Source organism: Artemia franciscana, chromosome 5 (assembly GCF_032884065.1).
Source record: "Artemia franciscana chromosome 5, ASM3288406v1, whole genome shotgun sequence".
Taxonomy (NCBI): Eukaryota; Metazoa; Arthropoda; class Branchiopoda; order Anostraca; family Artemiidae; genus Artemia; species Artemia franciscana.
This window is the reverse complement of record NC_088867.1, coordinates 21,820,506-21,847,363: the sequence shown is the minus strand read 5'-3', so window position 1 is coordinate 21,847,363 and position 26,858 is coordinate 21,820,506. Positions and strand designations below refer to the sequence as shown.

General features: G+C 34.4%; 2 protein-coding genes across 4 annotated transcripts in view; one reads left to right on the top strand and one right to left on the bottom strand.

Annotated features, from left to right (window-relative positions):
- LOC136027116 (testisin-like) overlaps window positions 1-23,708 on the top strand; it is a 49,110-nt gene extending 25,402 nt beyond the window's left edge. For 2 of the 3 annotated variants that reach the window (XM_065704069.1, XM_065704068.1), the window contains exons 2-5: window positions 9,144-9,333; window positions 12,156-12,586; window positions 19,278-19,432; window positions 23,481-23,708. In XM_065704069.1, coding sequence (XP_065560141.1) covers window positions 9,260-9,333; window positions 12,156-12,586; window positions 19,278-19,432; window positions 23,481-23,639 — 819 coding nt within the window. In that variant the 5' untranslated portion in view covers window positions 9,144-9,259 and the 3' untranslated portion in view covers window positions 23,640-23,708. Of the gene's footprint in view, window positions 1-5,948; window positions 6,070-9,143; window positions 9,334-12,155; window positions 12,587-19,277; window positions 19,433-23,480 lie in introns of those variants that run through there. The other variant, XM_065704067.1, reaches the window with a different exon arrangement.
- Window positions 23,709-25,508: 1,800 nt separating this feature from the next.
- LOC136027112 (uncharacterized) overlaps window positions 25,509-26,858 on the bottom strand; it is a 75,054-nt gene continuing 73,704 nt past the window's right edge. Inside the window, exon 14 of the mRNA XM_065704057.1 lies at window positions 25,509-25,693. Within this exon, the coding sequence (XP_065560129.1) occupies window positions 25,538-25,693 (156 nt within the window). The 3' untranslated portion in view covers window positions 25,509-25,537. The remainder of the gene's footprint in view (window positions 25,694-26,858) is intronic.

Sequence of the window (26,858 nt, the reverse complement as noted above, 5' to 3'; positions counted from 1 at the left end):
TGGCATCTTGAGCATATTCATGCATATGACGGGGACTGCCAGCATATGACGAAGGTAAAATTGTTAATCTTCCAACGTTAGTGGTATTACCGTCATTTACAACTGCATCTCGCAAATGAATGTATTGTTCCGAGCGGAGCTTGGTCTGTTTCAGAGGGATAAATAGCAAACGTTCTGATTCAATCTTTGCATACATATCACCGATGTATTGATGAAACAATTGACGGTATTTTAAAATATAATTATCTTCATTCTGATGAATCATTAGTCTATAAGAATAACAATTCATTGCACTGCATTTCTTATCCATTTGTTTGTTAGTATCCATCTGAGTTTTTAAATTCGCAGGATCTTCCAGGGTTTCCACCATACGTGCTACAACTAAAAATAGGCGTACCAATAATACTGTTACGAAATATTAAACCACCAAAGCTTTGCAATGGCACGCAACTTGCCATAAAAAAAAACAATGGGAAACGTAATAGAGGCAACAATCTTGACAGGGCCTTTTGAGGGTGAGGCTTTTCTTATTCCTCGCATTTCATGATTCCAATGGATCTGCCTTTTCAACTTAAAAGATTGCAAATCCCAATTTGATTAGCATATTTAGTTTTCAGTCCAGAACCACTAAAGCTATTATGTAAACATCAAAAATATTTATGTTGTCCCAGCAATAATTTTTAGTTTTTATTTCAAAATAGAAAATTACCTGAAATATAGATAAAATACTGCAAGTAAGTCCAACAAAAGAAAGTTTAAAATTGTTTAAAAGTTTAAAAAGAAAAGTTTAAAATAGACTCTAAAAAGAAAAACTTAAACATAACTCTAAAAAGAAAAGTTTAAATTTAACTCTATCTAAGAGTTTATAACTTAAAATCTAAAAAAGAAAACCATTTAAACTTAATCCTATCTAAAAGTTTAAACTTAAATCTATATAAAAAAAATATTTAAACTCTAAGCGTTTTGATTCTGAAGCCGTTGATCTTAAATTTTTTTTTTAATAAATAGATAAAGCTATAAAGATAAATTATAGTTATCAAATTATTTACATTTTATTGGTAGAATAGGAAAAATAGATAAACTCTTATTGTACCTGTTTCGATCTTAAAGCTCGGGATCAAAAATTGTAAAAATGTTGGAACTCTTTTTTAAAATGGTGTGAACTCAATTTAAAATGGGATAAATTGATGGGGTGATCTAAGTAGGATCTAGAACCCGTGTTCAAATTGTGAAAAAATATAAAAATAACACCAACTCTGATGTCCAAGGACTAGTTTTCATTTTGAATTTATGGATAAAAATATTCAAAATGTGCAATAATTGATGTTAAAGTGATTTAAAATAAACTAAACATGATGTAAATTGAATGGTAGATTTAGGTGGGGCAGAAGCCACATTCACTATGCTTCTATTATAATTTCTTTTTGTTTTGAGTTTCATTTATCTATTGATAGTGATTTGTTGTAGTTTTACGCTTGGAAGATTGTTTGACTTTCTTTTTGCCAATTCTTGGCTTAATGGGGCTCTTTAATTTTTTTTATAGAACTTATCATATAGAAAAAGCTTTTCAAATTAATTTTCTCTTCGTTTTTATTGATAAAAATCAAAATGGAATTTTTACTATTATAAAAAGAATACAAAATGCAGTAATTTTTGGGTCGCTTTAACAAAAATTTGATGTGCCAACTGAAACTAAAATATTTCCTGAAAATTTTATATAAAATAATTTTATTTAACTGGAAACAGGGAAAATATTTATCGTCAGTGAGCAATAATTTAAAATTTGTTTATGAGTTGTTGTTTTTTGCAATTTTCTTTTAGAAATTGGAGATTCGTTTCCAAATAAAGACATACAGGGGTTTGAGAAATTTAATAAGCAACTTTTCTAAAATTACAATATTTAGAATTTAAACTGGATCTGAAATTGTTGGCACTTTTTTTTCCAAAAATTTGTTTGTAGCATCTGTTCACCAAGCAGAATTAGTTTTAGAATCGTCACTCCCCATCCCATCTCCTTGGCTGATTTTCATACAAGTCAGAGGGTCAAAATGGGAGAGGAAGGAAAAGTTGAGCCCTCTTTTCCCCAGGTCAGCCATTTGAAGTTCCAGTTATTTCAAATATGCTTAAAAGTATGTCATCACTTTCTGAGCTGCATCAATTAGCTCTTAATTGTGGGTGGTACTGCTTCCAATTCAAAAACTTCAAATTCTGTTCAACTTCCTTGATAACACTCTTCTCAAGGCTCTGAGCTCAATCAAAAACCTCAAGTAAATTTGACAGAAGTTACTAGGTGATATTAAAAGGGTCTAGTTTAGTCCTGCTTATATGAACTTGAAAGCGTGAACTGGACCTAGTCCGGCTCAGAAACATGGTTAGCTTTTCAGGCACGGTAGGATTTTCAGGAGAATGGCTTTGATCATATATAGCTATTAGCAAAAACGAAGGTACACAGCCAATAGGTATGCTTATGCTGAACGTAAAGTGTACATTTCTTTTCCACTAAGGACCACCAAGGTATTTAAAAAAAAGAAAAGATAACCATCAAGATGTTCAATAGTATTCATTGAGCATTGCCGAAATAAAGATGCTTGTTTATTCATTATCGCTTCTTTTCATTTTTTTCAGCAGCTTTGTATGCAAAGAGTGACTGTAAAATCTGGAGAGAGGGGGCCTAGTTTATTGAAATGTGCACATTCTAACGAGTTATTCACTAACTGGAGAGTCGAAAGGCCTTTGCTTCGCTTTTTTGGCTACTTTTACTACTAGGCCATCCGGTCAACATTAAAGAAGTGGTCTATTTGTCTGAAGTAGTCAAAAAACTAAAAACTCCTGTGGTTATAACATTAGTTCAATTAGTCCTAGAGTATGGGAAGTTAATTATGCAAGTTAAAATTTGATCTGACAGGGGTTTTGGTGTGGAAAAGGTGAGATTTTATGGCTGGAAAGTATCAGGAATAAGTCTCTCTCCCAATAAGCGTTTGTTTTGTTTAACTCTTATTTGTGGTGGGGGGGGGGGGTATATAAACGAGCCAAAAAAATTTTTGTCAGTTTAAATTCAAATAAAAGGAACTTCTGAACCTATTTCAGTTATTGGAAACCTACCTTACATAATAAAACTGGTGAGAATATTTGGCTACCCAAAACAAGAATCCATAAAAGTGCCAAAAGTTTTATTACAGCTGAGACGCAGGTCATCCAGCTATGGGGCCTGAAAAACCTTTCTCCAATTCATTTATCATAAGGGAGCCGAAAAATTCGTTGGAAAAGGGAAAGGCAAGTGCGGGTGGGCAGACATGGACTCAAATCAAGTTATCCCTGACCAGTTTTAAACTTGCAGTCACAAGTCTTTCGGCCAAGGCAGACTAAGCGTAAAATAATTAATTTGGACACAATCTTTCCAAAGATGATCCAAAAACTTTCTTTTCTATTGACTTGAAATTTTCAAACTGAAATTCCCAATGCACAAAGAGAAAAAAAATGATATTACCCGACAATATTAAACTTTTAATTTGGTCCTGAATATTCTAAAACAATATAACTGTCCTGTGAGAAAAAAACAACTATGGTGGGTGAACGGACTGCTTTAAACTAGGACTTTAAAACGATTCCCTTTTGTCTTGTCATTTATATCCGAAAGTGGTTGGTGCAAGGCAACCCTGTTTCCTAAAGCCAAAAAATAGGTTGCCTCAAAATTATTCCTTTGTTTGGGGGGGGGGTCTCACTGGTTTTGCTTAGGAAGTCTTTTTCTTGCATTACCCAATCATTTTAATTTTTATTCCCTCTTACCTTGTTAATCGAGGTTGGGGCAGCCCCATTCCACTTGTGACTAATTAGAATTGAGGTTTTATTTTAGAGCATCATTTCCACTTGCTTTCCCAGAAGTCTTAGGAAAGCTGTTCAAGTTTTTGCGTTATGTAACGTAGGTAGATCGTTTAAATAAAACCGACATTCCAGAATTTCACCGGGTTACGAAGCTACCTTTGGTGCAAACCACTTTGAATGATGAGCTGGCCCTTAAAGTGTCCTAGCACACCAAATAAGAAAAATATCCTTTCAGAGGCTTTTGCAAGAGATCGCCCAGGATTCCAAAACTGACTTGAGGCTCCATAGCTCGGCTGTAATGGCCCCATTAGAAGCCAGTGAGTCGTATCTAGCTGGACTTTTTGAAGGACATCAGCTTTTGCACCATTCACACAAAGAGAGTGACCATCATGCTCAATGATATTCAACTTACCCGTTGTATCCGTGGCGAGAGAGCTTATGTACCCTAATTCTATGTAATTGATTCTTAGCCAAACGTCCTTTTAAGGACCCCTACAGGGTTCAGACAAACACGCAAAATAACTTTAAACAGCTTAGTGTTCCTTTAAAAAATTGAGGGTATGGTTAAAGGGGTAAAAAAAATGTATGCATACTTCCCAATAACAAACACTCTACGTAAATGATGAGCATTTCTTATAGTTTAAAGACCTATATCAAGGGGCTGAAGGGAGTCATGTTATCTTCAAAAGTAGAGATATTGGGTTTTTAAGCTATGCTGAAAAAAGATTAGCATTCTCAAAATTTTGATCAGGCTGCTTGATGTAGAAAGAGGATTGCCACAACTCTAAGAATGGCACACCCCTTTCAGGAGAAACTTAAGCTGATGAGTGATTTCTACAATTTGACTCCAAGAATCGAAGCTTTGATTAAAGTGTCTGAAACAGCAAAATCTATTATTTATGCGGATCCTTTCTATACAAAACATACATTTTAGATTTGCCCATTGAGAACTACTGGCCAAAGAGAATTGAGGGCTTGAATGTATAAGGATATGTAGAATATGCTTTTTGGCATTATTGCTTTAAAGAGTGGTTTGGGTAAAAGTGATGATATTAGGGTTCTTTCAGTGGTAGAACTTCCCAAGAAAAGTCAAAGAATTTTTTCTGTGAGTGTTATATGTTTATTAGTATACATATCATAATAAGAAGGCTAATTAAGTAGTTCTGCTACATGCAAACAACTGTCGTTATGACAACAGTCTTGAAGAGTTCAAGTCTAAGCAAAATTGAAAAAAAAGGTCATAGCAACAAACAAAACGATTCTGAATAATATGGTAATAGAATTCCAATCTGTTGATTTCAGCAACCATAAAAAATCATCGTTCCTCGTTATCAGTTCGTTAGCAGGAATTATTTTAAATGTTTTCACAACCGGAAGCTTAAAACCTCATAAACCAAGTGTATGTGGATAAAAAGATATTTGTTACTGCAGTCCAGGAATCAACTTAATGGTGGGACACTAGAAAAGCAAAATTTTTCAATAATGGACCCCCCTCCCCCTGCCCATGAAAAAGTAGAAAATAAATACGAAAACTCTCATAACGGTACCATAACAACTCAACCAGGGAATATCTAGAAACTCGAACTGATGCCCTTCATCTCTTTCCGGTGAAAGAAAAAATAACCTCTAAGTGAGTATTTCTACAATCAGATACCTTATAGAATAGCTTCACAGAGGCTTTTTAACCTATTAAAGGCTTTTAACTAAAGGTCTTAAATTCTCAGCTTCGTTTAACTGAGTTTTAACCATTTTATTTATCACAGACAAGACAGGATAAAAAGAATCGTCAAAAAAGGGAAAAAACAGAATAAAAATGAATATACAAAATATTATGAGTAAAATTAGCTTATATTCCTTCAAATCCTTTTGAGTATCCCTTTTTCAAACGATTGTGACGTTTGTTCAAGACAAAACCCAAAATAATACAAAAATAAAATGGATAAGGTATGACAATGGATAAATAAAGTTTGACCTGCATACTGGCAACATATTTGTACTCTGTCATTAAATACATAATTAGTAGTTAGAAATATCACTTGAGACCCGTATTTCTTCCAGTCTTAGTTCAAAGACATTGACGCAAGTAAGGGATCAAGGACGAGTACATTTAGGTTAGAAATATAGGAAATTCCCAAAATCAGAGTCAGTTAACAATGCATTTTAATATGAAGATCATTTACATCTATATAATCATTGGCTTTTCGGATATTCTGGCAATCTTATTCAATCCAAAGCAGTCGATTGGAGGTAAAAATGAGATATACGAAACTTTTTTATTTGCATTCTCTAAAAGAATTAAAGCTAGGTCTTTAATTAATTTGTGGTGGAGGCAACTGGGTCAAAGTTTACGCATCAAAGGTCCTTTGCCTCAACATTCAAGATGGCTAAGCTTGTAGTGTCACGCCTCTGACCCCCCTCCCAAGCCAAGACTTGGGAATTTTTAAGCGAACCAGGATTTGAACCCGCATCCCAAAGGACAAAGTATTGCCATTTCATCAGCCAAGGGTGGTTCTGAGTTTAGATCTAGATTTTATAAGCCTTCTGATAACACAGATTTCAGTAATTTCGAGATGCCTCCTTTAAAAATTGTATGTTTTAACGTCTGTGGTGAGGCAAGCGGGATTTCGAAAAAAAATATTCTATACAAGTAAAAACCAAACGAAATTATATGTAATTTAATTATATAGGTAGGTGAATAAGAACATCAGAATTGCCACTAATTCAGCTTGGGTAGGTCTTATTTGCTTTATTCAGATATTCAATTGATTACCATTAGTGCTGTTCCGTGTTGTCCTCGTACCGTTCAAAAAAAAAAATTAAGCTCCTTGCTATTATTGCCATAAAACTAAATCAAAAAATACTTTTGATTTATCAAAAGAACGTCTGTGCAATATCCCAGGAAAAGCACAGGGTATTATGTTGAAACTTTCAGGATACGTTGTTGGGAACGATTAACTATACCAAAACACATTACGGGCATCAAAGGTTGTTAAAAGTGTTTATTTGCAACACCTCTGGAATGACTAAGGGATTAAAATGAAACGTTGGGGGAATTTCGAGGTTGATCTTGGACTAAATCAAAAACCTAAATATAAATAATATTGGAAAGTTCACCCGGGTAGCTATGAGGTATCGTGATGATTTTCTGAAATAATTAGTTTTAGTGTCTTTTCAGTCTTCGTTAGTCTATATTTTGTTAGGTACTTTATGTATGATAGATAGATAGATTGATTCACACACACATTGAAACTTTCAGGATATGTTGTTGGGAACGCTGAACTGTACCACACACCTTATGGGCATCAAAGGTTGTAAAAAATGTGTATTTGCAACACCTCTGGAATGACTAAGGGATTAAAATGAAAAGTTGGGGAATTTCGAGGTTGATCTTGAACTAAATCAAAAACCCACTATATGTATGATAGATAAATAGATTGATTCACACAAAAGCCTCAGGTCATGGTGACATTCACAAAACAAGCAAAAAAAAATACAGCAACAAAATATAGACTGACGAAGACTGAAAAGACACTAAAACTAATTATTTCAGAAAATCATCACGATGCCTCATAGCTACCCGGGTGAACTTTCCAATATTATTTATATTTAGGTAACACCTACTTCTCAAAATTTCCGAAATCAAATCTCTCTCCCCGACCTTTCTACCAAATATTTCCAAGCGCAAGTCCTTCAACTCCTTGCATTCCCCTGAAACAAATTCAAAGACTCATCCCCCAAACTACTTCTCTCTAAATATTTCCCACGCTCTCCAATAGGCATGAAGTTCACCCTTACACACATTACCCATTTTAAATCTGTGTAGGTTGTCAAAAAGGGGCATCAACAATATCGCCGGGACAGTTAATGCTATTAAGCGGATACTTTCAGAGATACTACTGCTGCTAATACAACTACTTCTACTTCTATTTCTCTCCCACTATTACTACTATTGCTACTACTATTAGCTACTACTTACAACTACTACTACAACAATAGTGGCTACTTATAACTAAGACTCAAACAATTTGTGACTGTGACTAGCTTATGACTTAGACTCTTAACGCTTGCGATTACGACAACCTGTACATATGACTACTAACTAAAGAAACTCCTTGGGACTGTTACTGGCTAATTAAGACTGTGACTACTAATATTATTATTACTACTACTATTAGTAGGCCAACTACTATAACTAGTACTACTTCTACCGCTACTACTACCTTCTGAATAGTGAAGAAATAGAAATCACTATTAGAAACAATAGGAAAACTTTCTCTCTAAAAAGTGGCATTCAATTCAGCAAATATTTTTGCCCTATGTCCAAGGGCTGTCCACAGCACAACACAAGCAAGAACAAAAACATGTTGAATTTATAGTATATACCTCTTTCGTCAAATTTCGTATATATTTGTAGATAAATTTTGTTGCATATGTTTGGTTAACTATGCACGACGCATTTTCGACATAATACCTTAAATTAGACAGAAAGCCAGTGTAGTCTTGAAAATGAAAGTACCAAATTTAAGCTGTTACGTCAAAAGTACGTCGTAAATATGAGGAAATGTGATCTATCAAGTATAACATCCTTTACATCATTAAATAATTTTTTTTGCAACTAGAAGAAGAGGGAGATTTTGCCACCTTCATTAGTAATTCAAGTCAAATTTAGGTAACATTAAAGAAGAAAATTTATAACTCGAGACTTTGGGTGAACTCTGTTAATCAACTCTCTGAGAAAAATCTAGCAAATGCATCATAGGCCATTTGTGCATCGGAAGTTATTATTGTGTACTGTATAAATATGTTAGCTTTGATGTTGTAGTATTTCTACTGATGTCGATTACTGTTCATGTCATCAACGATCCATACTTTTTATCTGTTTTCAGTGTCTCAATGAATGGACTTATCCCCATCTGAACGTTTATTTGTTTATCATATAAAGGTAGTGTGGTCTTGGAAAAGAGCCTAATTTAAGGTATGGCGTTGAAAATATGTCTACGTAGATTTGCCCTACCTTTTCAATTATCCATGATATTAACTTTTGTATTTCTAGTGCAACGATTTCTGTAAAAATTGGCACACTGTATGTTTCTATACACTACCATGTCAACTACAATATTTTATTGATTTTCCTGAGAGCAAAAATCAGTAGCCTAAGTTCATATTTTAAGATACCTTTAAATGCACCGGGCGCCAAAATTGGCAAGCTCCTGCCCGCTAACTACCGAATCAGCTTTAATTTTACCCATCTATCTTTCTAGCTTTTTTAATCCCCTATTTTTAATCTTACATATCTGTTTTAAACTATTTAATCTTTTTAGCTGACCAGTTTTCTTCACCCTGTGGGATACGATTTCTGCCAACGCAATTTGCACGCATAGTGGGCGGACAAACTTCAAAGCCGGGAGAAATTCCTTGGATAGCATATTTGGAATCAATGGGGCAAACATTATGTGGAGCAACGATCCTGAGTGAGCGGTGGGTTATAACTGCTGCACATTGCATGATGAGGTAAGTTGGATTACTTGAACTCTATTAAGGAACTAAATACGGGAAATTGCAGCTAGCACAAATGAAAGGTAAACCTTTCAGCAATTTCTACCTCCTAAAGTACGAACTAATCGTTACGCCAACTCATTTGTGTCTTTCTTCACATCAATTTTTAACGCTGAGTCGTAGTGAATGATTTTTGTTTAAATGCATGATTTTTGTGAAAAAACTGAATTAGCTATGCTACGATAGTTTTTAAATATACCGATATCTCTCTCTCTCTCTCTCTCTCTCTCTCTCTCTCTCTCTCTCTCTCTCTCTCTCTCTCTCTCTCTCTCTCTCTCTCTCTCTCTCTCTCTCCCTCCCTCCCTCTCTTCTCTCTTTCTCTCTCTCTCCCTCTCTCTCTCTCTCTCTCTCTCTCTCTCTCTCTCTCTCTCTCTCTCTCTCTCTCTCTCTCTCTCTCTCTCTCTCTCTCTCTCTCTCTATATATATATATATATATATATATATATATATATTATATATATATATATATATATATATATATATGTATATATATATATATATATATATATATATATATATATATATATATATATATATATATATGTATATATATATATATATATATATATATATATATATATATATATATATATATATATATATATATATATATATATATATATACTAGCTGTTGGGGTGGCGCTTCGCGCCCCCCCAAGCCCCCCCCACGCGCGTAAGTCGTTACGCGCCACATTAGTTACGCACCATTGTAGTTCGCGCCCCCACAGTAGTATGTTATATATATATATATATATATATATATATATATATATATATATATATATATATATATATATATATATATATATATATATGTATATATATATATATATATATATATATATATATATATATATATATATATATATATATATATATATATATATAGCTGTTATATATTATATTATATATATATATATATATATATATATATATATATATATATATATATATATATATATATATATATATATATATATATATATATGTTTGTGTGTTTTTAACTACGTAAAACTTGCGAATATACAACATTCTTCGCTGTCCCATTGTCTGTGCATATAAATAGATTGTCAGGTTTACCGACTCTTGAACATGCAACATATAATGGTCCATGGGAAAACAATCCGTATTCAGATATATACCTCATGATTCTAATGATTGCCCTTGAGCTTTGTTGATGGTGATTGCTAATCGACCATTCCCTGTGTCGCCGTCGTCATTTATATATCCCCCTGTGCCCCCCGGTGTCCCCGTTGTAGTTGTATATTCCCTGTGTCCCGGTCGTCATTTGTGTCCCGGTGTCCCAGTCTGTGATTTCTCTTTAAGTGTCCCGGGCGTCATTTATATTCCTTGTGTCCCGGTGTCCCGGTCGTCATTTGTGTCCCGGTCTGTATAAACATTCGTTTTTGAATTGGTCTTTTTTTTAATTTTTTACCTTTTTTTTGTTATACCTCATGATTCTAATGATTGCCCTTGAGCTTTGTTGATGGTGATTGCTAATCGAACATTCCCTGTGTCCCCGTCGTCATTTATATATCCCCCTGTACCCCCCGGCGCCCCCGTTGTAGTTGTGTCCCTGTGTCCCGGTCGTCATTTATATTCCCTGTGTCCCGGTCGTCATTTGTATCCCGGTGTCCCGGTCTGTATATACATTCGTTTTTGAAATGGTATATGATAAAATACAATTTTGTATTTTCCCCCTTTTTTTCTTTTTAGTTTTTTTTTTTTGGTTTTTACTTATTTTTTAGTTTTTTTAGTTTTTTTCTTTTTTCTTTTTAGTTTTTTTTTTAGTTTTGTTTTTCTCCTTTATTTTTCATTTTTTTTTTCCTTTTTTTATTTTTTTTTCTTTTTTAGCTTTTTTAGTTTTTTTTATTAGTTTTTAGTTTTTTTTCTTTTTAGTTTTTTTGTAGTTTTTACCTTTTTTTTTTTAGTTTTTTTTAGCTTTTTTTTACTTATGTCCTGGTCGTCATTTACACTCCCTGAGTCCCGGTCGTCATTTGTGTCCCGGTGCTTTGTTGATGTTGATTACTAATCGAACATTCCTTGTGTCCCGGTCGTTTTCTCTTTGAGTGTCCCGGTCGTCATTTATATTCCCTATGTGCCGGTGTCCCGGTCGTCATTTGTGTCCCGATGTCCCGGTCTTTAATTTCGTCAGTCGACAAACATGACGTCAGTCAACAGACACACACACACACACACACACACACAGACAACTTATATATATATATATATATATATATATATATATATATATATATATATATATATATATATATATATATATATATATATATATATCTATTCACAGGTGTGACACAGGGACACAACTACAATGGTGCGTAACGACTTATGCGCGCGGGGGGCTTGGGGTAGCACGAAGCGCCCCCACCAACTAGCTGTTGGGGTGGCGCTTCGCGCCACCCCAACAGCTAATATAGATATAAAGCAGTTTCTTCATAAGCAAGTTTTTGCGTTTTGGCTACTATGACCCGGGGTTTTTACTCTAATAGGTTGTAGCTAGTGCTTCGACCATGTTAAGATTAATTCATTTCACATCTACAACATAAGCAAATTGAAATTTCTTACTTTTTTCCTTTTTGGAAATTCCTTTTGTTTGGTATTAGAGCCAGGAAAATGGGCAAAGATGGAAATAATCTTTTCATGGCTGTTTCATTTTGCAATGTAATTAGTTACAAAAATCTAATCGCTAATTGTATGACTTTTAGTCCAATTTGTGTTTTTCCCATGGCAGAGATAAATTACTTCTTTTTTTTCAGTCCCTCAAATTTTTTTCGAGTAGTGGCTGGCCAAGTAGACACCCAGATCCCAACACCCTACACCCAATTTTCAATTCCCCTATTCGCTGCAAGAGCACCCGGCTTCAACGGTGGTTTCAGTTCAGACATTGCGTTAGTGCGTTTGGCAACACCCTTTCGATGGTCCAACTACGTTCAGCCAATTTGTCTTCCCTATACCCCTCTTGATGGAGGCCGTGGATTAGTGCGACCATTTAAGAAAGGCTTCAGATCTAAAACATTTAACAATACAACAAAGCGCAAAATCATATCCAAGGAATTTTCAAATGCGTCAAATACTATACTGTCAAAGCAGGATGAAGAGCTTTTGGACATAGATGATGATTTGACGGAGGACTTTCCATCAGCTACAAAGGGTATAATAGCAGGATGGGGATGGCTGGATGAACAAGGTATAGAAGCATATAAATAAAAAATGTTGTTTCACTTTTACTGGGTGGGAGGGGTAGAAGGGGATGAAGAGACGAAAATCATCGTACTGGATATCACGGGCGTGAATAGTATTCTCAATCCTAATTGGGATTTTTCGACTGTTCTTAATGTGTTTATTTGGGTTTTTTTTACTAGCCATAGGGGGTAAGACTCTAAGTGATGTCCCTTATGATGTAACTTAATAATTAAATGAAAGGTGGTCCTAATAACCAGTTATGTGGTTGGTTAAAAAAATAGCAATACTCAAAACTTTTAGAACTTCATTTCTTGTTAGGAAAGGCATGGTCTTAAAGACTGATAAGTAACTAAAAATATCCTTCACTAAGGCTGTGTCAACATCCATGAAAATTTTCAAAATCTTAAGACCTTTCAACGTACATCTTGAAATTTTCGAAGTATCATGGATACGTCGAAATTTTGAATTAGTTAATAAAATTTTGAATTAGGTGATGAGGAAACTCATTCTACTCATAAGATATCTCTAAACCTATGATTTGAGTATTTTCTTTAAAAATGGTGGTGGATGTGATTTAGCTGTGATGTCAAACAATGTCCATCGAAGCTGACTGATAGTTCCTTAATGAAAAAAAAATCTATTCATGATTCTTGCTTACTTGCTATGTATCATGCAACTCATCAAACCCTTATGGTCATACAGTCTAAATATTTTTAGCGTCAAATCTCAGAAACTAACTTAAACGATTAAGTGATGCTCCACTGTTATACATGCAAAAAAAATATGCAGTTTCAATTATGTATCCCGGTCGTAAACTATGATGTTGAAAACTTACAATTTTTATTGGTGAAATTTATATGAAATACAGGTCCTTCTAAATTAAAAGAGGTGGCCGTTGAGAACAGTAGCTCCAAGGAAGACAGCTGTGTTCCCCCCTACCAACTAAAAGCTGTAGCTTTGCCCCTGCCTATCTACGAGATGAACCGAACAAAAGATACTTTGACATAGCTTTATAAAGTGCTGGTTGGGAACAGATTAGCGTTGATACTAGCTTTTAAAAGAACTCCTTATCATGTCAGTTCTCTTCTTCTGTAGGATAATATTACGTTAAAGTCAAGGAAAACCCATATCGTTGATGGAGGCTAGATGTTATCTTTTTTATTGACAGGTTCAACTTTCGTATGGCTTGTGCATAACTTTAATGTTAAAATTTAGCGTTAATTATTAACGTTAAAATTTAGCTAAGACTTAACAATAGATGACAGCTAACTAATAGTTTTATGAGTTTTATTCGTACAAGGAGATCTTAATGTTTTATGGCAGTAAAAAAAAGAACAATTTTAGAATAGTAAATCTGTACAAATTCGCTTCGTTACCATTATTATTTTTATCAAACGGAAAAATAAAAAGGATTTGAAGTAAGATAAATTATGAGGTTATTAACTTGGTTCGACCTACACAAAAAAGATACCTGATTAACAGAATATTTTATCGACAGGTACTATATAGGGGATTATTTGGAATTTTTCGTTTGATAAAATGGGTGAATAATATAAACAAAAAAGTGAATGGCCAACTGCAAAGTGTTTTAACTGCAATCCTGCAATAAAGCCAAGCTCTGACAGAAGATAAGACATTTTGTCAATAAAAAACGACCAAGCAACGTCACCTTTGTTAACTCACTACCATTAAACTCAACTCTCGTTCAACTCAGGTTCGTTTAGCTCAACCTTTCTCCAACTAAACTTTTGTTTAACACAGCCCCCTTTGAATAGAACGGGAGTTCTAGCCACTCAATTATTCAGCCTATTTAACTCAATTCCTATACAACTCACCCCTGGGGTTGCCACCGTTGGTGAGTTAACACCAATATTGGTGTTTTTTTTTCGCTTAGTGATTTTTGGGTGATCTGATGATTTTTTTTTTTTTGGTGATTTTACCTAGAATTTGACGATTATATCATAAGATTTGGTGATTTTACTATGGTTACGTTCCAGCTTTCGAATACAGTGAGGTGAACTTTGATGAAAATGCTATTCAACAGACTTGATTGTCGGTGCATAGCGAATTTATTGCGTATCAAAATAGCCAATCTGAGGAAATGACCATAAATCGTTCCATCTATATTAACAAAGAAGGAAAATTATGGAAAATATACTTGAGAACAGGATCTACAACACACAACTAGTTTTTAAGCTTGTTGCAGGTGTAGATAATATACCAAATTATTTCTATTTTAGCCTGTTCACATTCTAACGTCTAAGTGGATGGGTTATAAACATATTTCTAGATTTCAGCTGCTATAATAAGCAGAGATGGGATATACTCTTGATGATGTATAATTCCAGCTTCACAATCTAAGAAAATAGTTGCACTAGGAGAGTCAATTTTTTGGAAGTAACTTAAACCCTTATTTATGCACGGAAAGGTGTTTTCTGGCTCCCATTTCAAGGTCATTACTGTATCATTTGTCCGGAAATTCAGTTGAGTCTGGTTGAAAAGAAGTTGGTTTCGTAATCCTCGATGCATATAGGCGGTCCAGATTTCCGATTGAAAATAGGAATACTTATTCCAAATCCTAAGTCTAAAGTACTTGTTGAGCGTAGCCTTCTTCTAAGCAAAGAACTAGTCATGTTAAGAGAAAACTAGTCAGTAAACCAGTAAAGCATTCTATCCCAGTCCCGTTTATTGTTCCTCCTAAAAGCACAAATTTGCATGAATAGCTCGGTGAAAATTTTGCAAGTGAGGCTGTTCAAGAAGTGACAGAGGTAGCTTATTTTGTTAAAAAAAAAATCTGTACATACGACATTTGTTCAGACTTTTACGACACTGGATGCTTCTGTTGTAAAGAGTTCTTGTACAAACATTAGATCCCGATATATTTTGTCAGAAGAAAACGGTCAATAAACCCAGTTTGCGATGTAGTTAAACCAAACACAGCACAAAATTCTGGACAAGAAAGTGATTTCAACATTAATGGTGTTAATAATACTAACTACGTTGAAGACTCTAATGGATTGTTTCAGGCTCCTCCAGAGAAAAAACTGCCACTGACTTCCAAAGGAGGACAGATTGACGAGGACACCAGTTGCAGTAAAAGTTAAAAGTAATGAAGCAGTCAGAAAAAAAAGAAAAAGACAAACCTTCCGTTCACGTTACGGCCACAGTAATAAAAGATGTAACGTGAAAAGCACGTGAAGTCGAGACAGATGTAAAGACTTTTGCGATACAGGATGCTTCTGTTGTAAAGAGTTCTTTTACCCAAATTAGATCCCAATATATTTTGTCAGAAGAAAACAGTCAATAAACCCAGTTTGCGATGAAGTTAAATCAAACACTGCAGAAAATTCTGGACAGGAAAGTGATTTCACCATTAATGGTGTTAATAATACCTACTATGTTGAAGAGTCTGATGGATTCTGGACAATTCTGTTGTAAAGAGTTCTTTTACACGCATTAGATCCCAATATATTTTGTCATAAGAAAACAGTCAACAGACCCAGGTTTCGATGTAGTTAAATCAAATGCTGGAGAAAATTCTGGACAAGAAAGTGATCTCAACATTAATGGTGTTAATGATAAATTTCTTGCAATAATCGTTCGCTACTGATCCACGTAGGGAAAAGAAGCTATTAGAGTTACTTCAATGAGAACATCAAATCAATTGAGGAAAAATTATGAAAATTAAAACTTAGTTAACTATTATGTTGCGAAATAATCCTCTTTTAAGCTAATATTGAAGCAACTCTTTTTGGTCTAGTAGGTAATCTCTAATAGTTTCTTTTCCCTACGTGGATCAGTAGCGACAATTCTATTTAATATTATTGGTAGTAGTTTTATTTGTTTTTAGTTTAGTGGGTTTTTTTTCTTTTTATCTTGTGCTGAGAATGCCTAGTTTGGATACAGGCGAAATATCCGCGTTGTTTTAGTCTTTCCTCTCTACTGGCCGTAGTCTCGTTTGAGGTTTTTTTCTTGTGGAGTTTTATCTCTCTTTGTTGTTTATTGTCATGTCTGGCCATTTCGGCTTAAGAACTTTCATTCTTTGTTTCTTGACCTTCCCCAGGTTCATGAAAATATTGATGTCCTTGTCTCACTCCAGTGCTTCAGCAGAGGGACATTTTTATCTGCTGAAGCTCATTAAGAGCCTCCAGCAAAACAGGCCAGACCCCAATGCCATTTAGTCTCTCATGCATGTGCATAGGTTTGTCCCGGATGCATTCTGGGACATATTTCTGTCAAAGACCAAAAAATGGAAGTTCAAGAAGATTAATAATCAAAACTCACTGAACCCAAGTATCTGTTTATATAATTAAACTAAGTCAATATTTTTTGTTGATAGTTGGAAAATCGTATTTTGCTATTTTTCTTCGAAAGTTCGAAAGTTATTACACGTTTTTTCTTTAAATTCAGGAAGAAGCTGAAAAACCTTGTTTTACTATCAAATTGTTAAATTCTAGTATTTCTGTAGGCAAAAGGCCCCGGGATATAAAGTTACCGCAAAAATAAATAGTTGGAATTACAAAATGTATAGGAAAACGTCTAAATCAAAGACAGCCGAACAGGAGCCTTCTGGAATGGAGTAAAAGGAAGGGATCCCAAAATCCCCGTTAAACAGACTGAAAAAGGAACTCGCAATCTCACAGGACTAAAAAGTTCAGGATTATGCCTTTAAAAAAATACCACTTGATCCGTGTATTTCGCGATAAAATATTGAATTCTTGAAAAGATGGCCAACATAAAGGTTGAAAATTTAGACCTGTTCGGAAAACAATTCAACGTAATAGCAAAACAAAATATTTTCAGGATAAATTTGTAATTTATTCAGGAACTATTACCAGAAAATTGCAAGAAAAGAGTGATGTATGTTTGCAAGATGTTGCGTCTCAGAAAGCAATCTTTGAAAAACGGTAATTTGATACCCTTATTAAAGTTAAAAGTTTGACCCTTAGATTTGATGGAATATAATATCCCCTCATGATGCACAAGCTCCTAACGGCAGGGTTGGGAACAAAAATATCTGTTATGAACTACTTGCCAAAAAAGGATTGCAGCTGCTAGATAGGGATCTGTGACAGGGAACAGAAGAGTGGAGGCTCCACATAGAGACTCCTATCCGGAACTACCAAACGAAAAAAAGAGTGGATGATCTTTATAGAATTTGTGGCACAAACTACCTACCAAAAGCAGAGTGAAGAATCTAGTTAAGGGTTGGCAAATATTGCAATTGATTAGCAAAATTCTATAGAAAAACATAGTCTTTAGATTCAACTTACTAAAACAGTTGCTATTCTGGTATAATAATAATATTTGTGAAAACACAATTTGGAGAGGAGGGATGCATAAATAGATGGGGAAATCGGAACTAGAAAATGCAAAAATCATCTATTGGGCGCTGAACAGGATTCCTTTCAACTTTTACGGATTTTCTTTCAACCTTGGAGGAAAATACTATTTGCCTGATTTAAAGTAGAATCAAAGGCTACTGGTAGAATCCTTACACCAATGGTAGACGCACGTTATTCTATTTTATTTTTTTTTCATCAGGGCAATCACTTAAAATTACTTAAACATAATATTAATAATAGTCAGAAAAATAAGGTAGGATATTATCTCAGTAAACTCTTCTTAATAGAGGTTTGTGAAATAGCATATAACGTTGGATCTCTCACTTTTTTTTTTTTATTTTAAGTGATGACACTAATTGAATTATTGAACTCAGACGTTTACATACTATTTTTGGATCAAAGTTTAGTACATCAAACATTTTTAAAGTTCCGACATTTTTAAAACTAAAATTACAGTATCTAGGAATTATTTCACTGAAAAAGAACAATGGTAAACTTTCTTTTTCATTAATTAATCCAGCATTAGAACAACGTTTTTCTCTTACTTTACTCATTTTTTTTTATTTAAGTTGGCTTGGGCTATGATTTTGATCACTAATCAAGGTAAAAGATGCTGTTTCAATTTTTGAAATTTACCAAGTTTCAGTATTGTTTTTTCTTCTTCTTTTTTTTTAATACGTAGTTTGGGCATTATTGGATTATGTGACCATAAACAACAGATTAATTCGCTCAAAAGGGACCATTTTTTTTCTTTTTGGCTAATTAATACAGTACCAAAGGGGAATTCGATGGTATATAAAACTGAAAATATGATTTTTACCATACTATTTGAAAGTCGCAAAAACAAAGTCAAATTTAAGCAAATGCTATTCCAAAAATCCTCTTCATTATTTCAAACATCGTGCAGCTTCTTACGAGTACATAGATAATGACAGAATTATTGTCCACCCTCATTAAGTGTAAGACATGTCCCCGTTTGTTGCCGTGAATGTCCAAAATTGATGAATGTTGACATTTACCGATGGATGTCCGAAATACCTATTTTTCTCCTTGGATTTAGTCAGTGTCAGCAGTCAACTTTTTCAGTTCTACGCAAGGTTTGATGATGATAATCTAGGTTAAGCTAGGTTTTTAACCCATTCTTGACATCTAAACCTAATTTAACATAATTTTAACTTTTACCATCAAAGCTTGCATAAGACTGAAAAAGCTGATTAGCAAAGCCAATTGAATACAAGCAGAGAAGAGGAATTTCATATATTCACCGGTGAATGTCTACATTAACCAAATTTTGGACATTCATGGTAATGTATATACCGCAATAATTCACTCTTCTAATTATTCTTTTAGGTACCGTTAAAACAACTGTGTTACAGCAGCTCGAGATTCCAGTGATCGGCCCTGACGAATGTAGAGAATGGTATAAATCAGGTGGCTACCCAGCCGAGATAAGCGACAACCTTATATGTGCTGGGATTCCCGAAGGAGGAAAGGACGCCTGTTTGGTAATTTTCTTTTATCTCACTCCAAAAATGATTACGTAAAAATAAGAAGAAACTTAAGTTGCTTTCTTTTTATTGGAAGTATTGTATAACTTTCAAAAACACCTTTCTACTGCAGGGAGAATGAAATATATGTTTTCGCCTCATATAACCCAGTTCATTGGCTGTGACAGTGCCTTCCAATCCGCCTTGATCAATGAAAATTATTGTTTCTTATTACTTTTGTCCAAGAATTGAAAACAACATATTTTTGGCCCTTTTGGCATCAAAATAATTGGAAGGGACAAAGTTCACACTCTCTTCTAATTTTAAGAAGAATTGGCCATAATTGACTTCCGCAGCGTGTTCATTGTGTTACTGCTCTCTCAGCAAGCAGGTATTGTTCAGGCATACATACAGGTGGGAGTCGCCTGGGATTTGGTCCTACGCAAATCTCACCACTACTCTCAGTTTCGTCATTTCCAACTCTCGTAAAATTTACTTTCTCCTCCCTCAAAAGAACATTCCTTTATACCTGAACTATTTATTCTGCTGTGAGATCTGTGTAGAAATATTTCACCGCAGTAAACGACTGAAAATAGTAACGCTGATGAACTTTCTTGGTCTTGTAATACTTTTTTATATAATATGAACTCTAATAATGGTAACGAACTGTAGTAAGGAGCGACCCGGCTCAATAGTAACCAAAACTCTAAAAAATTGAATTTTGATATCAATAGCTACATCAAAAGAATCGCATTTTAATGCTGATTTTAAATATATAATTTCATCAAGTTTAGTCTTACCCATCAAAAGTTACGAGCCTGAGAAAATTTGCCTTATTTAAGAAAATAGGGGGAAAGTCCCCCTAAAAGTTGTAGGATCTTAACGAAAATGACACCATCAGATTCAGCGTATCAGAGAACCCTACTGTAGAAGTTTTAAGCTCCTATCTACAAAAATGTGGAATTTTGTATTTTTTGCCAGAAGACAAATCACGGGTGCGTGTTTATTTTATTTTTTTTCTTTTCTTTTTCCCACGGGTCATCGTATCGACCAAGTGGTCCTAGAATGTCGCAAGAGGGCTCAATATAACGGAAATCAAAAGTTCTAGTGCCCTTTTTAAGTGACCAAAAATTTGGAGGGCATCTAGGCCCCCTCCCACGCTCATTTTTTCCCAAAATCAACAGATCAAAATTTTGAGATAGTCATTTTGTTCAACATAGTCGAAAACCATAATAACTATGTCTTTGGGGATGACTTACTCCCCCACAATCCCTGGGGGGCTGCAAGTTACAAGCTTTGACCAGTGTTTACATATAGTAATGGTTATTGGGAAGTGTACAGACGTTTTCAGTTGGATTTTATTTTGTTTGGGGGTGGGGCTGAGGGGAGGGAGCTATATTGGAGGATCTTTCCTTGGAGGAATCTGTCATGGGGTAAGAAAAATTCAATGAAAAGGGCGCAGGATTTTCTAGCATTACTATAAGAAAAAAAATGAAAAATAAACATGAAAACGTCCTTTCAAATGAAAGGAAGGAGTAGCATTGAAACTTAAAACGAACAGAGATTATTATGCATATGAAGGGTTCTAAAAATACTTTAGCATAAAGAGGGAGGTATAAAGGAGGAGATAAATAACTCGCTCTTTATGCTAAAGTGTTTTTAGTAATTTCAACTATTTATTCTACGGCCTTTCTGATTCAGGGGTCATTCTTAAAGAATTGGGACGAAACTTACGAATTAGTGTAAAGAGCGAGGTATTAAAGAGGGTACAAACCCCCTCGTATACATAATAAAAATATGAGATTATGAAAGTTTGTTACGTAAGTTAATTCTTAAGTTACGTATATTTATTACTAATAAAAACGTTCGTTAAAAATTAAAAGTTCTAGTTGCCTCTTTAAGTAACCGAAAAATTGGAGGGCAAATAGGCCTCCTTCTCCACCCCTTATTTCTCAAAATCGTCTGATCAAAACTAAGAGAAAGCCATTTATCCAAAAAAAAGAATTAAAATACAAATTTCATTTTAATAATTTATGTGCGGAGAGCCAAAACCAAACATGCATTAATTCAAAAACGTTCAGAAATTAAATAAAAAAACTAATTTTTTTTAGCTGAAAGTAAGGAGCGACATTAAAACTTAAAACGAACAGAAATTACTCTGTATATGAAATGGGTTGTCCCCTCCGCAATCCCTCGCTCTTTACGCTAAAGTTTGACTCTTTGCCACAATTCTACTTTTTAAAACAATTAAAAGCTTTAACGTAAAGAGCGAGGGATTACGGAGGGGATAACCCATTTCATATGCGGAGTAATTTCTGTTCGTTTTAAGTTTTAATGTCGCTCCTTACTTTTAGCTAAAAAAATTAGTTTTTTTATTTAATTTTAAACAGGAATGGTGCAATGCATTGTATCCTTAAAAAGGGTGTAGATACATCGCCTTTTTCAATAGCTTAGTATATAAACATGTTTACTAGGTCAAAATTACTAAGAAGGTCAGCTTCTAAAAATAGAAAGACCCCAGCTGACGCACCCGCATCATCTGCAAGGAATTAGATGTAAAATAATCATTGATAATTACAGAAATAATGAAATATTGGAATTCAATAAAAAATTTAATATTCTTATAAAGAAAGAATACCAGAACTAAATCAGCTATTGAAATTGCTTTTTTTTTTTATGCCTCAGTGATATGCTGATGATAAAATTTAATTCTCCTTCTCACTGGCGTGAATTGACGATCATGAATTTTGGATGAACTTGTGATTGTTTTATTTTGAAAGTTCATAATCAAACAGTTCGTGGTAACGAACTGTAGTAAGTGACGTAATTGACGAAAATTACGTAAACAAAACTCTAAAAACCGGAATTTTGATGCTAAAATATACATCAAAAGAATCGGATTTTCATGCTGATTTTAAATATACAAGTTTCATCAAATTTAATCTTTGTCATCAAAAGTTACGAGCCTCAGGAAATTTGCCTTATTTTGGAAAATAGGGGGAAACGTCCCCTAAAAGCCACAGAATCTTAACAAAAATCACACCATCGCATTTGGCGTATCAGAGAACCCTATAGCCAAAATTTCAAGCTCCTATCTACAAAAATGTGGAGTTTCGTATTTTTTGCACGAAGACAAATCACGGGTGCGTGTTTATTTTTATTTTAATTTTTATTTTATTTTTATTTTATTTTATTTTATTTTATTTTTATTTTAATTAATTTTATTTAATTTTTTTTTCTCCAAAGTCAACGGATCAAAATTTTGAGATAGCCATTTTGTTTTGCATAGTCAAAAACTATATACGATTTAGTGTAAAAAGCGAGGTATTAACGAGGGTATAAGCCCCCTCATATACATAATAAAAATTTAAGAATATAAAAATTTGTTACGCAAGTTAATTCTTAAGTTACGTATATTTTTTACTAATAAAAACGTTCGTTAAAAATTAAAATATATTTTAAATATATATATTTTATATATATTTAAATATATATATTTTAATTAAAATTAAAATATCTGTCGTTTCGTGACTGTTCTGTACCTATGGGCCGTTCGAATTTTTTCGAATTGTGCACAAACTTTGATCGAAGTTGAGCTCTATTCCAGCCTCAAATTACTGTTGATCGAAATTCTTTGTGAATTTCAGCAAGAGAATAACGAGAGCCAAAACATACCATTGTTACACAAATGCGTGTGCATGAAAGCAGAGTTACAGGTGAATGAGTATCCATGTGAATTTATACTACTTCCCTTTTCCTTTCTTCCTCATAAAAATGGGTCTACAATAAGTTCGTTTACTCTCATTACTTTTTAAAAATTTTACTGACGCATGTGAAACAGAAATTAAATACTGTGACGGCCAAGTAGGCAAGGATTTAAGGGACTTGGATTCCGTTTTTCTGATGTAACATCGGTGATAAATGGGATTAAAATATTTCATAAATTAAAAATTTTCCTTTTGGTAAAAATAAATCATTTGTCAAAGCCATTCATGAGATACTGGGTGTATTAGTCCATTTTTTATTTAATAAATGATAGATTAAAATAAGAGATCTTTTCTTGCAGGGAGACAGTGGAGGTCCATTGGTTCTTGAGAAACATGGAAGATTTGAACTAGCAGGAGTTATAGCTGGTGGACAAGGATGTGCCAGACCAGGGTTGCCAGGCGTTTACGTTAATATTGAGAAATTTCTTCCATGGATTCGTTCTATGATTCGTTTCTAAGTAAACTGATTAATGTAAACTAAACAAAGCTGAGTAACTTTAAGCTTAATAAACTAAGGTGAAATATTATTTTCTATGAATACATTTTTTCGGTTAAGCTCTTCAAGGGATTTTTCACAGGTTTTAGGGATAGAAAAAACCACGTTAAAAAAAGTTACTAAGTTATTAAAAAAAAATTGTAAAAAAGGAATCTAGACAGTTAAAACTGTTGGTTTAAAACAGTGAAGAAAAAATGATAAGCTGATACCAAGCATCAAGAAATAATATGCGGGATCCTATTACAAAAAAGAAAAGATTTAGGAAACAGGATACTACACGTATGAGGAATAAGCAGACACTTATACCTAGAAACCGCTTCCTATAGTTTTATGGCTTGTAAATATAGCTTTCAATTTCTTAAATGTAATGTTTGTATTACTTAAGGTTAAGAATGAAGCTAGAACTAGTCACTGCTGTTCCACTACTCACTTGTAGAGCACAAACACCACAAGTGTGGTATATTGCAATTTATTGATTCGGTAGGGGGTGGGTTCCAACGCCTCCAAGAACTTGTTAGAAAACACTTGTTTTTACCCTAACATTTGATATCAGTGAAGAAAAAAGCCTATCAGGAAAATTTGGGGAATCAAGAGCTACAGCCAAAAGCTATCTATACTAGCCACATAATAAAAAAGAAAATGGAAACAAATAATAATGGGATCACAAAATAATTGATTATGATGAGCGTCGACTCCATTTTAAAGGTGCAGCTGATTGGCACAATGCTTCATCTGTGATGAAAAAAGAGAAGTATTTAAATGAAAATAAAAATGACAATGTCTGTCACCCCAGCATAGGCTGAGCATCGCTCTTGAAGAGTCAAAAACTGACTAATTCAAACGGAGACTGAAAGCAACAGATTGGAAAGAATCTCTCTCTGACTGATCTCGATTATGCGGATGATGTTGGCTTCCTGTCAGACCCTGTAGAAGCCCAAAACATGCTTGACAGCGTTGTGGCCTGGGCAGACCTGATCGTCTGGAAAGTCAGCACAGAGAAAACGAAATTCATGGCTATTAACCACGACAAAGGACCATTCTCACTAACTGTCAACCAGGCTCAGCTGGAAAAAGTCAACCGTTTGACATACCTAGGCTCCCAGCTTTGTACTGACGGATCTTCCGACGCCCATATCCAACAGAGAATACAGAAAGCATAGACAGTCTTTGCCTCCCTTCGGAAACCCTTATGGAATCGCCGCGAAATCAGTGTCCAAACGAAAGTTCGAATCTACATGGCACTAGTCCGCACCGTTCTCCTTTACGGATGCGAAACATAGTCGGTAAAATTACAGCATGAGAATACACTGAAAGTGTTTGAGCATACTTGTCTGCGAAGAATTCTCAGAGTACAGCTACGTGACCGTATCTCCAACGCGAATATACATCGAATGTGCAATATTCAGAGAGATGTTGTGCTCACTATTAAGGAACGCCGTTTGAAATGGTTGGGCCATGTATTACGGAAACCGCCAGAATACCTGCCTCGCCAAATAGTTCTAGTTGAGCCTATTAGCTACTGGAAGAAACGCCAAGGAGGACAGAGGAAGAACTGGTGGAACCTGGCCAAGTCAGACCTTGAACCAATCGGGGGTTTCAGAAAATTCGGTCACAGATGGTCAGCACAGTGGCTCGCTTTTGCAGAGCAGCTGGCACAAGATCGTAAGACGTGGTCCAAGAAGGTCTCTAAGATCATCGATGCCGGGGGAGGTGGAAACGCCTGATTCCCGCCACAAGTACAAGTAAGCAGTAAAAAGATAAATACGATATAAAAGGTGTGCATGCAAAGATCACAATACACATAATAAGGTAGAGGGAAATAGCAAAACAATTCAATGGATTCATTTATTTTGGCGCGTTTCACACTTTACCACTGTATTTACGATACTTTAAATATGTTTCATATTCCATTTTGAACACTTCACGCGGACCTGAAGATAACGTCACCAGGAGCTGAGAAACAGCAGGTTTGTCTAGTATTGACATCAGACCGTACACACCATGAGCTAGTTGTTCCTAAAAATAAACACTATAAACAAAAAAAAAGTTCAAAATGAATAAACATTTTCTTTTCATTATTCGTCATCAAGAGCAAATGGAATATGTGACAACATTTCCAAGAAAGTGCTATCATCTTTGGCTTGACACCCGATCTAGCCAATAGAAAGAATAACCCGATAAATGCCTTAGAAGGAATAGTCCACGCAGAGGTCGCTTTAAAAACATATGAAGTTCTAAACACATCCATTTATTAAGTACTTAATGGCAAAAGCTTGCTTGTCGAGATAATCATAGCCTTATCTGAAAAACGACACTTGTTCAGATGATTAGCTTGGGAAAGCGTAACAATTCCATGAGCTAATATTTAGTATATAGCATGAGTAACAGTAATTCAGCTTTGAATTCATCTTCAGCAAAGGTTGTTGTCAGCCTTCTGAAGGAAAAGAAGCCACCTTCCGAGAATACTTGCTAAAATCAAACTACACCGGGATAATTTTTACTGTTTTCTAAAAACACGTGGAAAAGGCGTCTGAAAAAAACTTTAGAGAAAAGGATAAAAAATATCCATACGCCAAAAAAACTTTCAAGGTGATGATAAATTTCACAAACCCGTTTGAGCTCTTAAACATATCCTGTTTTTATTCCTTTCTACATTAAAAAAGAAAAAAATAAAATAAAAAATTACAAACAAACCATGAAAAATTATTTACTAGAATTTTCGAAGTTTCCCTGTAAATGTGATATTTAGTTAGTTTTTCTGGAAGAAAAAAGGAGCAGAATCATCGCAACAACAAGAACTCGCATGCCAAATGGTGCAGAGTGAAAGATAACCAATACCATTTCAAACAACAATAAAATAAGCCAGAGATTTAAAATCTATTTTCTCTTTAGCTCTTTTTTTAAGGCTCTCCATACTTTAGTATATTTAAAAATCGAAAGGATTTCCGAAAAAAAACGTAATTGTCACATTTATGTCAAATATTAATGATCCGCAATATCATTTTTCTCCTTTTTTATTTCACAACTTTACCCATTTCAGAAAACAACGGCATTATATTTATGTCTGAAAATTGTCATGCTACCATATTCCGGCGTAAAAAAACGATGTAGATAGGCCAAGACTTTAGGAAAATTCGTTCCTTCCTCGCAACCTCTAGTTTTCCATTTATGATCTTCTGAC